General features: G+C 35.6%; 2 protein-coding genes across 2 annotated transcripts in view; one reads left to right on the top strand and one right to left on the bottom strand.

The window, feature by feature from the left end:
* The first annotated feature begins 6,469 nt into the window (after positions 1-6,469).
* On the top strand, positions 6,470-11,443 carry LOC132285961 (small ribosomal subunit protein bS1c). Its single transcript, XM_059788237.1, has 7 exons — positions 6,470-6,859; positions 8,018-8,293; positions 8,595-8,675; positions 9,834-10,115; positions 10,213-10,323; positions 10,574-10,660; positions 11,282-11,443. The coding sequence occupies exons 1-7, from the start codon at positions 6,560-6,562 to the stop codon at positions 11,384-11,386; spliced, it is 1,242 nt and encodes a 413-aa protein (XP_059644220.1). The 5' UTR covers positions 6,470-6,559; the 3' UTR covers positions 11,387-11,443.
* Positions 11,444-12,449: 1,006 nt separating this feature from the next.
* LOC132285867 (uncharacterized) overlaps positions 12,450-14,894 on the bottom strand; it is a 31,260-nt gene continuing 28,815 nt past the window's right edge. Inside the window, exons 13-14 of the mRNA XM_059788130.1 lie at positions 13,312-13,674; positions 12,450-13,013 (exon numbers count right to left, since the gene is read on the bottom strand). Coding sequence (XP_059644113.1) covers positions 12,817-13,013; positions 13,312-13,674 — 560 coding nt within the window. The 3' untranslated portion in view covers positions 12,450-12,816. The remainder of the gene's footprint in view (positions 13,014-13,311; positions 13,675-14,894) is intronic.

Here is a 14,894-nt window from a genome sequence, read left to right as displayed (position 1 = left end):
GTGTTTTCATGAGTAAAGATTGAATCTTTGAAAGAAATTATCTCAATCAAGGTATCTATTATGTCACTAGTCCTTTTTAACGTATAAAGATTGAATCTTTGAATGAAAATTAGAGTTTTGAGATTAACTTTTTCGAGTTCCCTATAGAGTTGCGAAGAGTGCTTTAATGACAAAGGGAGGAATCTTTGAAAGAAAAATACCTCAATCAAGGTACCTATTATGTCAGTATACCTTTTTAATCTATAAAGATTAAATCTTAGAAAGAAAATGAGAGTTTTGAGTTAAGCTTGTTCGAGTTCCCTTTGACGTCCAGAAGAGTGCTTTAATGAGAAAAGATTGAATCTTTGAATGAAAGAACCTCAGTCAAGCTACTTATTACGTCACTGAACCATTGTATTACACAATTTCTAAATCTTTGAAAGAAAATGAGAGTTTTGAGTTAAACCTATTCGAGTTTCTTTTGACGTTATAAAGAGTGTTTTAGAGAGTAAAGATTGAATCTGTGATGAAATTACATCAATCGAGGTAACTATTACGTCATCAGACCTTTTAATGTATAAAGATTGAATCCTTGAAAACAAATGAGAGTTTTGAGTTTAACTTTTTCAAGTTCCATCTGAAGTCGCGAAGAGTGTTTTAATGACTAAAGATTGAATCCTTGTACGAGAATACCCCAATCAAGGTACCTATTATGTCAGTGGACCATTTTAATGTATAAACGTTAAAGCTTTGAATGAAATTACGTCAATGAAGGTACCCAATATGTCACTAGACCATTTGAATGTATAAAGATTAAATCTTTGGAAGAAAATTAGAGTTTTGAGTTCAACATATTCGAGTTCGCTTTGACGTCACGAAGTGTGTTTTAATGAATAAAGATTGAATCTTTATTCATTAAAACACACTTCGTGACGTCAAAGCGAACTCGAATCTTTGAATGAAATTACCTCAATCAAGGTACCTATTATGTCACTAGGCCTTTTTAATGTATAAAGATTGAGTCATTGAAAGAAAATGAGAGTTTTGAGTTTAACATATTCGAGTTCCCTATAAAGTCGCGAAGAGTGTTTTAATGACTAAAGATTGAATCTTTGAATGAAAATGCATCAATCAATGAACCTATTATGTCACTAGACCATTTTAATGTATAAATGTTAAATCTTTAAAAGAAAATGAGAGTTTTGAGTTAAACTTATTTGAATTCCCTTTGAGATCACGAAGAGTGTTTCAGTGAGTAAAGATTGAATCTTTGAATGAAATTACTTCAATCAAGGTATTAACTATCTCACTAGACCTTTTAATCGTATAAAGACTGAATCTTTGAAAGAAAATGAGAGCTTTGAGTTTAACTCGTTCAAGTTCCCAATGAAATCGCGATGAGTGTTTTAAAGACTAAAGATAAATTTTTCGAATGAAAATACCTCAATCAATGTGCCTATTATGTCACTAGACCATTTTATTATATAAAGATTAAATCTTTGAAAGAAAATGAGAGTCTTGATTTAAACTTATTCGAATTCGCTTTGACGTAACGAAGAGTGTTTTAATGAGTAAAGATTGAGTCCTTGAATTGAATTACCTCAATTTGGGGACTTATTATGTCACTAGACCATTTTATTGTATAAAGATTGAATCTTTTAAAGAAAATTTGAGTTTTGAGTATAACTTGTTCAAGCTCCCTAGGAAGTCGCGAACAGTGTTTCAATGACTGAAGATTAAATCTTTGTATGAAAATACCCCAATAAAGGTACCTTTTATGTCACTCCACCTTTTTAATGTATAAAGATTGAATCTTTGAAAGAAAATGTGAGATTTGAGTTAAACTTAATCGAGTTCCCATTGACGTCCCGAAGAGTGTTTTAAAGAGTAAAAAATGAATCTTTGAATGAAAATACAACAATCAAGGTACATATTATGTCAGTAGACCGTTTTAACGTAAAAAGATTAAATCTTTGAAAGCAAATGAGAGTTTTGTGCTAAGCTTATTCAAGTTTCCTTTAACGTCACGAAGAACGTTTTAATGAGTAAAGATTCAATCTTTGAATAAAATTACCTCATTCAAGGTACCAATTATGTCATTAGACCTATTATGTCGCTGGACCATTTTAATGTACAGAGATTAAATCTTTGAAAGAAAATGAGAGTTTTGAGTTAAATATATTCGAGTTCCCTTTGACGTCACAAAGAGTGTTTGAATGAGTGAAAGTTGAATCTTTAAATGAAATTTCCTCAATCAAGGTACATATTATGTCACCAGATCTATTTAATGTTTAAAGATTGAATCTTTGAAATAAAATGAGAGTTTTGAGTCAAATTCATTCGAGTTCCCTTCGACATTCCGAAGAGGGATTTTATGAGTAAAGGTTGAATCTTTGAATAAAATTATCTCAATCATCATCAAAAAGGGGGAGATTGTTGGCCTAAAGATTTTTATCTAAAGGTCAATCTTATGTTTTGATGATTACAAACCATTAATGATGTTTAAGTACTAATATTTTCATTGAGTGATATATAGTTAATCAATATTCAATCCTTAATGTTGAGTTAGAGAATCCATTCCAAATACTCAAGCTATGGATTCAAGGAAGCCTCAAAGTGCAAGAAATCAAAGAAAAACTCTGACTTCAAAGATCACACAAAGCATTTCAAAGAAACAAAGCAAGTCTTCATCAAGCCTAAACGATCATGTTCAAAGAATGAAGAAAAGGGTAGATAGGATGGTGAGAGCTTAAGATTTAATGTCAAAGTTTATTTGAATATATTTTGAAGCTCAATTTTAGGATCATGCATACTCATTCTAAATTCAGTTTTAAACTGCCTAAAATTTTCTCAATCTTTTTTTTTTAGCCGCCTCCATTTTAGAAAAAGAGCCTGCTCCATTTTTTTTAATGGAGCCGCCTCCATTTGAAATTGAGCCGCCTCCACTTCTTGCAAGGAGCCAGCTCCTTTAAGGGTTTTGAATTACAATGGCAATTTTTCTGCATTTAATTCTTCCAACTACTTCTAACAGCTATATTGAGGTGCGAATAAATATTTATACAGAGGTGTTGTCCAAAAAAAACTTCATTACACCGCTTGAAAGAATATTTTAAGCAGAGCATTCAAGAACATTCAATAGATATAAATTCCTTCTCTGAGCTTTCATTGAGTACTGCATTCTCTCATTCTAGATCTTGAGCTTCATTAATATTCTTATCTACTCTAGTTGTGAGCTTACACTTATACATCTATATTGAGAGAGAGATTCAATCTTGTATTTCAAATTACAAACTTTGCTACGATCTTGTAAGGGTTGGTGTGACCCAAAACGAAGTCTAGGAGAAGGGTGTTCTCCTAGCAAGGAAGAGAAGCAAGTCTTGCTTCAAATTGAAGGTTTGCTCTCCACCATTAAGGAGAAGCTTTAGTGAAATTGGGAAGTCTCAAGGGAGGACCTTGAGCCGAGGAGTAGGAGTTTCCGAACCTCGCTAAATTGCCGGGTCACTGTTTGCAATCTCTTATCTCTATCTCTCTTACTTATGCAATATACTGCTTGAATATTTCAATTGATTTGTGCTTAACAGTTTATTAGATTTAACAATTTTAAATTGCAAAAAAAATTGGCCCTTGACTCTATACACCCTTCCCCCCCCCCCCCCCCCCCCCCCCATAGAGTCAATTAGTGACTAACAAAATCTATTAATTATAAGTAATTCACAATTAAATCATAGAAGCATAAATACACACAGTCAAATAAATAACCCAATCTTGGCATTCCAACATCATATCAAATCAACAAGTATAATACGAAATATCAGTTAATTAAAATAAGACAATTAATCAAAACACCCAATTAAATCAAATAAATAATTTAAAATAAAATAAAAGTAATTAATCCTAATAAATAATTCTTTTAAAATATAAGGGTATTACACATCTCTCTCTGGATTGTCCAATAATCCATCTAAAAGTTCAGAGTTCTTTTCTGGCTTTAATTACTCCAATAAGATTGTGATGTCCTCATTTTTGGGAGTGGGAATTAGATCCTTGCCAATCAAACACTTGGGAGTTCCCCTCATCTCTACTGGCATTAAAGCTGCTGATTACAACATCTTGATTGATAAGATCACAGCAAGAGTCAATCACTGGGCATCCAAAAGTCTCTCTTATCCAGAAAGTTGGTGCTTATAAAATCAGTTCCTGTTTCCACACAAATGTACTGGTCTAGTATTTTCATTCTACCCTAGAAGGTGATTGATGATATCAACTCACTTCTAAGAAGGTTCCTATGGTCTGGTCCTGGCCTTAAGAAGATTGGTGCCAGAATTGCTTGGGGTTCAGTGTGCAAGCCCAAGGATGAGGGTGGGCTTGGGATCCCTAACTTGGAATTGGTCAATAAGGCAGCCATCATGAGGCATACATGGGAGCTCATTACTGGAAGTAACCAAAGAATTTGGGTACTGTAGTGCTGATCATATCTCTTAAAGGATAATAATTTTTGGACAAAGAATATCCCATAAATGTGCTCTTGGAGCTGGAGGAAAATACTTCAGCTTCAATAGAGGTCCCCTCATTGACGTCTTCAATGAAAAAATCATTCAAGCATTAGGATCTTCACTCACCACTAAAGTAAGCTCCTACATCCACTCCACAAATTGGGCATTTCCGCATCAACTAATCACTATTATTCCCGAGCTTACCTTGTTACAGCCACCAAGGCCAACTTCACAAGATAAAATCGTTTGGAAGGAGAGTCCCACTGGGGAATATTCACTCAAACCCACCATGTATGCCCTCTCACCAACCCATTCAGCTGTTCACTGGTCCAAGTTAGTATGGGACTCAATTGCAATTCCAAGACAGAAGTTGATATTATGGATTGCAGTACATAATTGGTTATCACCTTGGACAACAAGATCATGTCTAAAACTGAGCCCAAATCATGTCATCCCTACTCCTCCAAACCAGAATCTCATTCCCATTTATTTTTTGAATGTGAGTTCACTTCCCCAATATGGCAATTCATTCAGGACAGATGCAGATGCTACACAAGAAGTGATAACTGATCACAATTCATCATTTGGGCAAGTCAGCAAGAGCCCTAGAATTTTAATCTGTAAATTGGCCCTTGTAGCCATGGTGTATATCACATGGTAAGAGAGGAATAACAGGCTTTACAAGAACATACCTTCGTTGCAAGCAGCTGTTCTCAAATTGGTAGTGAACTCCATTGCCGGAATCCTCAAAGCTTCAAAAAAAAGAACCGATCTCAGTCCTTGCGAAAAAATGAAGCTTGGTTTCAGATCACCCAAGGCCACCTCCTCGACCACCTGACTAAGGAAATGGGGTGATCACCGCAATCGTTGATTACCCTATGTAACATAGGCCGGATTGTGGAAGGCATCCATTGCTAACTGCGAATGTGTAGTTACCAATTAAGTAGCAGTTTTAAGTAGTGTTCGTGGGTTCATGGCTTAGCCCTCTAGATCAAAATCCTCTCTTGCGCAACAGTAGGACTGGTCACAGCCAGTGAGTTAAAATTGTAAAAGTTAAAAATTAAAAAAGCAAAACTTTTGTATATACATACACACATACATACGAGACCAAATCAAAATCGACCAACTTTTTGCTCTTTTTTTTCTCTCTCTACACAAATATTTTCCTAACTTACAACTTATTGTATATCACAACATTTCCCTAACCTACATCCCAACTTTCTCCTTACCAACATCACACTTATTGTACAAATACATAAATAAACATATCTTAGTACAAATTGTATATCCCAACATTTTCCTAACCTACATCTCAACTTTTCCCTTACCAACATCTTAACTTTTTTCTTACCAACATCACACGATTCATTGCTTTATCTTGTTTGGATACACGTTAGAAAAATGTTGGGATACTAGTAAGGAGAAAGTTGTGATGTACGTTAGGAAAATATTGTGATGCAAGACCAACGTCCCAACAAAAAGAAGAAAAAAAAACGTCCCAACATTTTCCTAACAAGAGAAATAGATGAATAGTAGACCGTATTCTAAGAAAATATTGGGATGTACATTAAAAAATATTGGGATGTTGTTAAGGAGAAAGTTGGAATGTATAGATTTTGTATATATGCACTAAAAACTGACTTACTCTCTTTTGTCTTTTTTGACTAAGTGATGTGGCAAACTTTGTATGTATACACTAATACGTCTTCAGTAAAAATTGACTTACTTTCTTTTCTCTTTTTTGACTAATTGACGTGGCAAAATGGTATCCACATATCACTTATAGGCTGGGACATATTCCCCTGTTGCGCTGGAGAGGATTTTGATCCTAGGTCTTGGGTTGGGTTACATTTGCTTAAACTTTCCCAAAAAAAAAAATGTTTGGCTGAACTTTGGGAAAAAATAAATAATAATAATAATTTCAACCCAACTCATTAATTCGGATTAACCCGTCCCAATTGGACCCAATCTCCTTTGACCCAACAAGCGACCTCTCGACTCTCACCATTTCCTCTCTTGCGTTATCTACCTTATCTGAGCAATCGACAGACTATCCCAAACTCTCTTTCTCCTCTCTCTCCAAAACAATGGCGTCTCTGGCGCAGCAATTCGGTGGCCTGAAATGTTCACCACTCTCCACCTCTCGGCTCTCGAAACCCTTCAACAATCACTCTACAAAGCAAACCCAGAAGCCCAATTTGGTGAGAATAGTCTCGGCAGTGGCCATATCGAATGCACAGACCAAAGAGAGACAGAGACTCAAAGAGATGTTCGAACATGCCTACGAGAGGTGTCGTACGGTCCCACTCGAAGGCGTCTCCTTCACTGTCGATGACTTCCACTCCGCCCTCGACAAGTACGACTTCAATTCGGAACTTGGCACCAAGGTCTACTCTCTATATATATGTGCGTGTGTGTATGTAAATATATTCAGTTCAAAATTTCAAATATTATGCGAAATTAGAATGTATTCGTTGCTGGGTTTGAGCTAAAAATGTCTCTCAGACACACTTACAAACACTTTCCCATTGTATTTATCTTTATAATTTTCTGTTGAAAAAAATAGAGTTTGGTGCTAATGATGTGAATCAGTTGATGGGTTTCTTCAGAATTCGCTAGTGGCTATGTGCTATTAAACTCATAAAACTCATGTTTGCTATTAGCTGGTTTAAGTTAGTGACAATGTTTATCTGGATTTTAATTTTGTGAATGATTGATTAATTGGAGCTTTATACATGGAATCATATATAGATATGGTCAATCCAAGTTTTCAAATATTATGTAAAATTAGAATGTATTAGTTAATGGGTTTGAGCTTAAATGTCTCTCAGACGCACTTACAAACACTTTCCTATTCTATTTTTCTTTAGAATTTTCTATTAGAAAGACATAGAATTAGGTTCTATTGTTGTGAATCAGTTAATGGGTTTCTTCAGCATTCGCCCCTGAATTATGTGAAATTAGCTAGTGGTAATGTGCTATTTAAATTGATAATTTTTTTGTTTGCCATTATTGGGTTTAAGTTGGTGACTTTGAGGAAACGTTTTCCCGGGATTTTAATTTCATGAATGATTGATTAATTGGAGTTATTCAGGTCATGTATTTCTGGAGTTCGTTTGGTTGCTGGGAAAAAAGAAATGTAAAGGAAGAAGAGAAGTTTACAAGAGCCCTGCAAAATCCATGAAATTAACCCAGCTGAGCGTATTAGGGCTAGTTGGGCAAAGTTTTACAGATTGGAACAGATTAGTTTATGTTTATTTATGATTTTTTAACAGAAGTTCAACAGAGGCCCAAATGCACTTTATTTGTTATTCTTGGAAAAACAGTTATTTTCAACTGCTAGTACTTTTTAGAAATTTAATGGAAGGGTAATAATTTGATCTCCTTCTTATTGGATGTGTCCAATCTTGGAAGTATCTCCAAAATGCTTCGCCTACGTTTATCATAGATGGGTTTAGCTGCATGACATAGTTTCTTACTGAATCGTATATGATTTTGATCTTGTTTAGTTACATATCTTATGACCATTCAAATACTTTCTTTAGGTCAGAGGAACAGTATTCTGTACAGACAATAATGGAGCACTAGTTGACATTACGGCCAAATCTTCAGCATATTTACCTGTCCGAGAAGCATCCATTTACAATATTAAGCATGTTCAAGAGGCAGGCATAGTTCCTGGTTTGACTGAGGAGTTTGTAATTATTGGCGAAAATGAAGCTGATGATAGCCTAATCTTGAGCTTACGGTCAATCCAGTATGACCTTGCATGGGAACGATGTAGACAGCTTCAAGCTGAAGATGTTGTTGTCAAGGGTAAGGTGGGTATCTGCAAGGCAGAAACTATGACTTTATTTATTTATTTATTTTCCTTCATGTTTTGAATAAATTATAATACAAAGTTAAATTGGGCAAAGGTATAATACAAAGTTAATGAGTATTATTCTTGGTGATCCTAAGATCGTATGCTTGTTGATTTATTACACTGTTCAACTTTTGCTCATTGAGTCCCTTGTTATGACATTTTCCTGCTGTCAAAACTGATTGTCTTGTACTATTTGCATGCTAAAAGTTTATTGTTTGATGACTAGTTCTTCTCTCATTTCTTGAGAATGTATGCAGGTTGTTGGTGCAAACAAAGGTGGAATTGTGGCAGTGGTGGAGAGCCTCCGTGGGTTTGTTCCATTCTCACAGATATCAACGGTTAGTTCTTCAACATGATATGCACATTTCCATTAGTAATGCTTTTATAATTGAATTCAGCATTCCCCATGTGATTTTGTGCAACAAATCTGATAATCCTGTTTGTTACTTTGTTCACCAAAGCAACATTCTCCCTTATTTCATACAAAGCAATAACAAAGCCATGAATTATAGCCATATTATTTGTCAGTTCTATGTTATGATCTGACATGAACTTGGTTTTTCTCCTCAAAGTTTCGGGCATGTACGCATCACATTTGACAATTCATCTAGAGACTGATAGGCTTCTATTGTCAAGTGTTTCTGAAAGGCTTTTAAAAAAATATACATACATATATATATATATATAACGGAAGGTTTGTTTGTAATAGTAATAAATTATTTCCATCTCAATTATGAAGAAGATTGAATCCCTGATCTTCTGGGCCATTTTTGTCACTATATGCCCGGTCTGAAAAATGGCAGTGTTTTTTGTGAATGCAGGAAAGTATAATGCACATTTCTGGCAAATGATAGTCTCTGGTGTTTACGCTGAATAGAATAGAAGATGGTTGTATTCATCTTCTGCCCTTGTGATAGTATAATTTGAAACATACATGGACATATATATTATATTGAAGCTGAATGGCTGTAATGTTAACAATATACTGTGGACTTAATTGGCTTGAGTCTTTTAGCCTTGTTATAGAATATTGTTTTCCGATCCTTATGGACTAATATGATTTTGTTCTTTACTGTTCAATATTTGTAAGGATCTTTAAGCATATTGCAAAAGATGCGAGTAAGTTATTCAATAAGCTTGTGCGTTATTCTGAATGATTTCAGATTCGTAGTAATTGATTCTTTCATTCTCTTCTCTTCTTCTTCCCACAATTTTTGTGACAACTCATCACTTATTTGAGTTCCCTTCTTTTACTTTATATCTTGTTTTCCTATTCAACTTCTTAATTAATTTACTCCTGCTTTCCACTAAGTCTCATCTTATGTTGCATTTGGGAGCATGGAACCTGTCCCTTGGAATTGGAATGCGAGGAAAATTATTTAAAAGTTCCAACTTATTTTCTTCCAATTCCAAGGCACTAAATCCAAGTTACCAAACATAGGTTTAGTGTTATCTTGAATTCCAAAGTCATTATTATTGCTTCTTATTTGTATCAGAAATCAGTTGCAGAGGAGCTTCTTGAAAAGGAGATTCCTCTTAAGTTTGTGGAGGTGGATGAGGAACAGTCTAGGCTTGTCCTGAGTAACCGTAAAGCCATGGCTGACAGCCAGGCACAGCTTGGAATTGGATCAGTTGTCATTGGAACTGTCCAGAGCCTGAAACCATATGGTGCCTTCATCGACATTGGTGGAATAAATGGCCTTCTCCATGTTAGTCAGATCAGTCATGATCGTGTCTCAGACATTGCAACAGTACTTCAACCTGGCGACACACTCAAGGTATGCCTCAGCCTATGATATTTTATTTCAGTCATTGGTTGAAAATATCTGTTCATCCTTAGAAATTAATATTTGTATAATAAATCTCTTAATGTAGGTCATGATACTGAGCCATGATCGTGAGAGAGGCCGGGTGAGTCTGTCTACTAAGAAGTTAGAACCTACTCCCGGGGACATGATTCGGAATCCAAAGCTTGTTTTTGAGAAGGTAATTTTTAAGAGAAACTTTTTGTTTTTCTTTTTATCTTCTCTATTCTTGTTTTTATTTCTATGTTTTTTCTAGAGGTTTGACTAATATAAGTTGATGAAGATTTTGATATGACCAATATTTTGTAATTAGTCATCTAGATACACTTCAGTTCCTTTTTGATCTCCTATATATTACATGCTTCCTTCCCACCTTATGTGGGTAGAGAGATATAACTGTAAATGTTTTTGACTTTTTTTCCCTTGGATAGGCGGAGGAGATGGCCCAGACATTCAGGCAGAGAATAGCTCAAGCAGAAGCCATGGCTCGTGCTGACATGCTGAGATTCCAGCCTGAGGTATCTGTTCAGTTATTCCTTCAATTAATTTTCCCCCCCTCTCGGTGCAAATAAGAAAAGAGAGTTGCTGACAAGATATATATATATATATATATATATAAATAAATAAAAGTTGGTTTTGGCTCTCCATTCTATTGAACAAAGGTGGATCTTTCCAAGTAATGAATATAAAATTTATGTTGCTGCAATTGGTCTATTTCCCTCTTCGTTTATTTGCTACCTTTATCATAAATTTTGTTCAAATCACATTCACCCTCTCTCTAGCTATTTTACTTGTATCTCGTTCAGCAGTATCAGAAGTACAGATGACTAGTATGGTAGGGTCTATTGTCTTTTCATGTTTTATTCAGGTCAATTTATTGCAAGGGTATGCATCATATCAGATTCATAGCAGTGGGTATAGATTTTACTGGTTTGGTGACTAGGATTTATTCAATGTTATGATGATAATGCATCAGACTTCTATATCAACGTCTCAGCATTTCCATAAGTCATTACTATGTTTTTTTTTTTTATATTTTAACCTCATTACTAGGTTTGTGATTCTTGTTATGGATGTGTTTTATATAAAGTTAGTCCTTCTTGAAGAAACTAATTCAGTCTCTTTCCCTACTTTTGCAGAGTGGATTGACTCTTAACTCCGATGGGATATTAGGTCCGCTTACTACGGACTTGCCTGCAGAGGGCCTAGATTTAAGCGATATTCCTGCGGATGTAGATTCTTGATTGGAAGTTACATAATCTTTTTTTATGTTTTCTTTGTAGTTACATTTTTTTTTTCAAGGGTGGTTGGTAAAATCTCAAGTCATTGTGCTAAATAGACCACACCTTCATTCTTGTAATGATCTGTGCCTTGAGTTCTTACACTATATTTGCATGTGCTCATAGGGCTGACACAATATCAGGACAGTTACTGTACTTGTTCAAGTACCTCTGATTGTATCTTGGAATGCAACTTGCACCATCATGTGGTCTCAATGCAAAAATGATTCAAAATGTCTTACTGAAGCTGGCTCCTGCTGGCTGGCACACTAACCAGAGCATTGACTGAGCTTATGGCTTTCATTAATGGATTTTATAGACGTTAGGTGTTCTAGTTTAATGGTAAAGTATAAAGTATTTGCTAATATTGATCCTATGTGCACTGGTGGGACAGGTTGACCAAATAGAGAGAAGAACTTTTGACATTATTATCACAAAGGGATTATTATTTTTTGACTAGGAGTCATTTTTTGGTGTAATGGTAACTATTCGTGTAAGAGCAATGACTTGTGCAAATAATTTCAAAGATTAGGTTTATATCCAGTCTATTCCTTCTAGTGCCCTCGATCTGGATACTTTTCGATTGGAATATGCACCTGCATTGTTATGTAGAAATTAGTTATTCCCATATTTGAACAAATGCCTGTAAATCTGGAATTGATGATTTCATGTTTATCAGCTTGAGCTTCAAATAAGGAAAAGTACTTTAGAAATGCTTGCATGAAAATCCCAGTTGTGATTTTGTTTTGGGTAAATATCCCCGAAGTCATGTTGGAAGCAGGGAGAATAATGCAAAATATACAGCTCTGCTGTTGTCAAATTTTTACCCTAGTAAACTACTTTTGAGGAAAACCCAGTCCTTTATAACAGGGTAATAGGCTTCCTAGTTATTGAATCATTCTGCAAAAGGAGTTGGATACTAAGTTAGTCCAAAACTTTCAAATTTTATGTTTGATACTTTGGACCATGATATCCACAACACAAATAGTAATATATAGGTGTTGCCTGTAACAGAGATGCAGAAAGCTATCAACATCCAACTCCCCAACTAGGATCCAAATGTATTCAACAATGAAGAGTCAGAGATACAAGGTCCGAAAGACTGCATTTATATGAGTGAGACATCAACATCCGACTGCATTTATGTGAGTGTGGCATCATGACGGTAGTGCAAAAAAAAACAAAAAATCTCTATTACATGTGTATGTATTCAAAACAATAATTTTTGCCCATCCATACAATGACTTCTACATGAAACACATGGTTGTAGCCTTGCACTAAAAGATTCAGTATCAGAGACACCAATATCATTTTTCTTGTACAAAGGTGTCAATGTAAGGACCAGTTATGGAGACCGGTTTTCGAACTTCTGCTTTCTTCCTCTCATAAGATGACTAAGTTTCTTGTTTCTTGTTTGTTTTTTTGCCTTTCTTCTGTTTTTGCTTCAACTGAGTAAGCCCTGCAGCTGCGATTTTTACGTTGCCAATAATTGCAGCAACCAGCTCAGGATCTGTACATGCCTTCATCAGTTCCTTCTCTCTGTTTGTTGCTTCTGGCACGTGACCGAACAAGTTCATGGCCATTTTCGCAGCTGCATAGAAAATTATTAATGAAAAAGGGTCAAGCCAACAAGATAGTAGTTTAACGGTTCATAATATGGTCATGTATCAGTCACAATCTTACAAGAGTATGTAACATTGAGTGAATTTCCACAGCAGTAGTTGGAATTACTGAATTTCTTTCCATTAAGAAAATAAAATTGAAAACTACTACATCCAATAAAAAAAGATTTGGCCACAAAAGAGAAAACTATAAACAAGCAAGTAGTAAATTAATAAAGAAAAAAGAAAAAGAAAAAAAAAAAACTGAAAATTGAATAAATTAAATACCTTTTCCTCTCTTTGCCGTGCCAGGAATTATCTTAACACGATATTTGTATGATTGTACTGCACTATAAGGACCACAAACAGGCACAGCATATAGGAGAATATCATTAGGCAGTGGATTACCAGTCAAGTAATCCACGTCATTTAATTTCTCTTTCTCTTCTTCACCTATCTCATTAATGTCTTCTTCCTCCATGGCTATCTTGTCCATCTCATTAGCAGTATTATCCAAACTGCCGTTGGGATTATCCTTGAGTCCACCATTTGCATGATCATGCACAAGCACTTCGGGGTGTGCTTGACAATCTCGAGACAGATGACCTGGCTTTTTACATTTATAACATAATTTTGGAGCATCATCAAGGCCTGCCATTAGAAGCAAATGTATGTTAAAATTATACATATATTATTAAAAGGTAGCTTACTCTTGATCGTAACCAAAAAATAGAGAAAAACATAATCATGTATTGGCTAAACCTTTCACAAATAACAAAGACTTAATCCAACTAATGGAATTATCAGAGAGCTTGACCCACAAAATTAATGAAGATGATAACACCATGATCATTCACTCTAAAGACTGCATGGATACATGTTATTAAGAGCTTAAACAAGGAAACAGTCCATACAACCTGTAAAACCACCACCAACAAAGAGGTGAGACAAACATGGAGGTGAAATTATCAACTATTCTACTTTCGGCTCTAAAGATGCAAGAAATTTTCTCTTCTATTCTTGGAAAGTTTTTCTTAGACTCCAAACAACCCTGCCTCTTCTAGGCTTCTCTCCTTCTATTTATAGTAGTTTATATTCTACCTAAAGCTATTTGCTTGGTTTCCGGGTTGGGCCTCGATGGGCCTGACTCTTCTTTTTGGGATTTATTCCTTGAGGATCCATTTCCTTATTAGATACGATTGGGCCGAGTTTGATTTAATTTAAACCTATTGGGCTAAAATGGCCCAATGGGTTTTTGGTCTTTCATCTGCCCCCTAATTTCGCTCTATTATTTAGGGCGAAATTAATGAATGATGATGATGGTAAAACTGGCGGTTGAGTGTGATGGCGTGGGGGAGCGTGGACGGCTGGCGCACGTATCTGCGCTTCAGGTCTTGTGCTATCCTTATTACTTCGTCCCTGATATGCCTGCGTCACCCCCCTAATAAGCTTGATGTGACTCCATGTTTCTTTCTCTTCTGCCATTTTCAGCTTCGCACCCTTTTTCTGAGTTTAGTCAACAAGCTTCCTTCCGGCGAGGGTTTAGGATTTCCGGCTTATTGTCTTCTCGACAACAATTCCTTCTGTTTCGTGCTCCTTCTCCATCCTTCAAGGTTAGTTTTATTCTATTCTTCTTTTTCCACCAAAGTTTTTTCCTTCTTTCTTTTTTGTTGGCATCTCCTAGTCTCTACTTTTTCTTCCCGCCGTTGAGTGTTATTCTTTAAACATGGTGTTCGACCTTGACGCTCTTCGCGTTTGTTGCAATATTCCTGATGATGTTACCACTCGGCTATACTTAAACGAGGAGGGTGCTAGTTCCGGTAGGGGCCTTGCCGGCGGTGAGATTTTATTCACCGCGTCCCAGCTATGTG

Source organism: Cornus florida, unplaced genomic scaffold (assembly GCF_030987335.1).
Source record: "Cornus florida cultivar Cherokee Brave unplaced genomic scaffold, ASM3098733v1 CherokeeBrave_3.0.0_Hap2_Chr01, whole genome shotgun sequence".
NCBI classification, from domain to species: domain Eukaryota; kingdom Viridiplantae; phylum Streptophyta; class Magnoliopsida; order Cornales; family Cornaceae; genus Cornus; species Cornus florida.
Note: the sequence above shows the minus strand (reverse complement) of the source record. Positions and strands in the feature narration are given on the sequence as shown.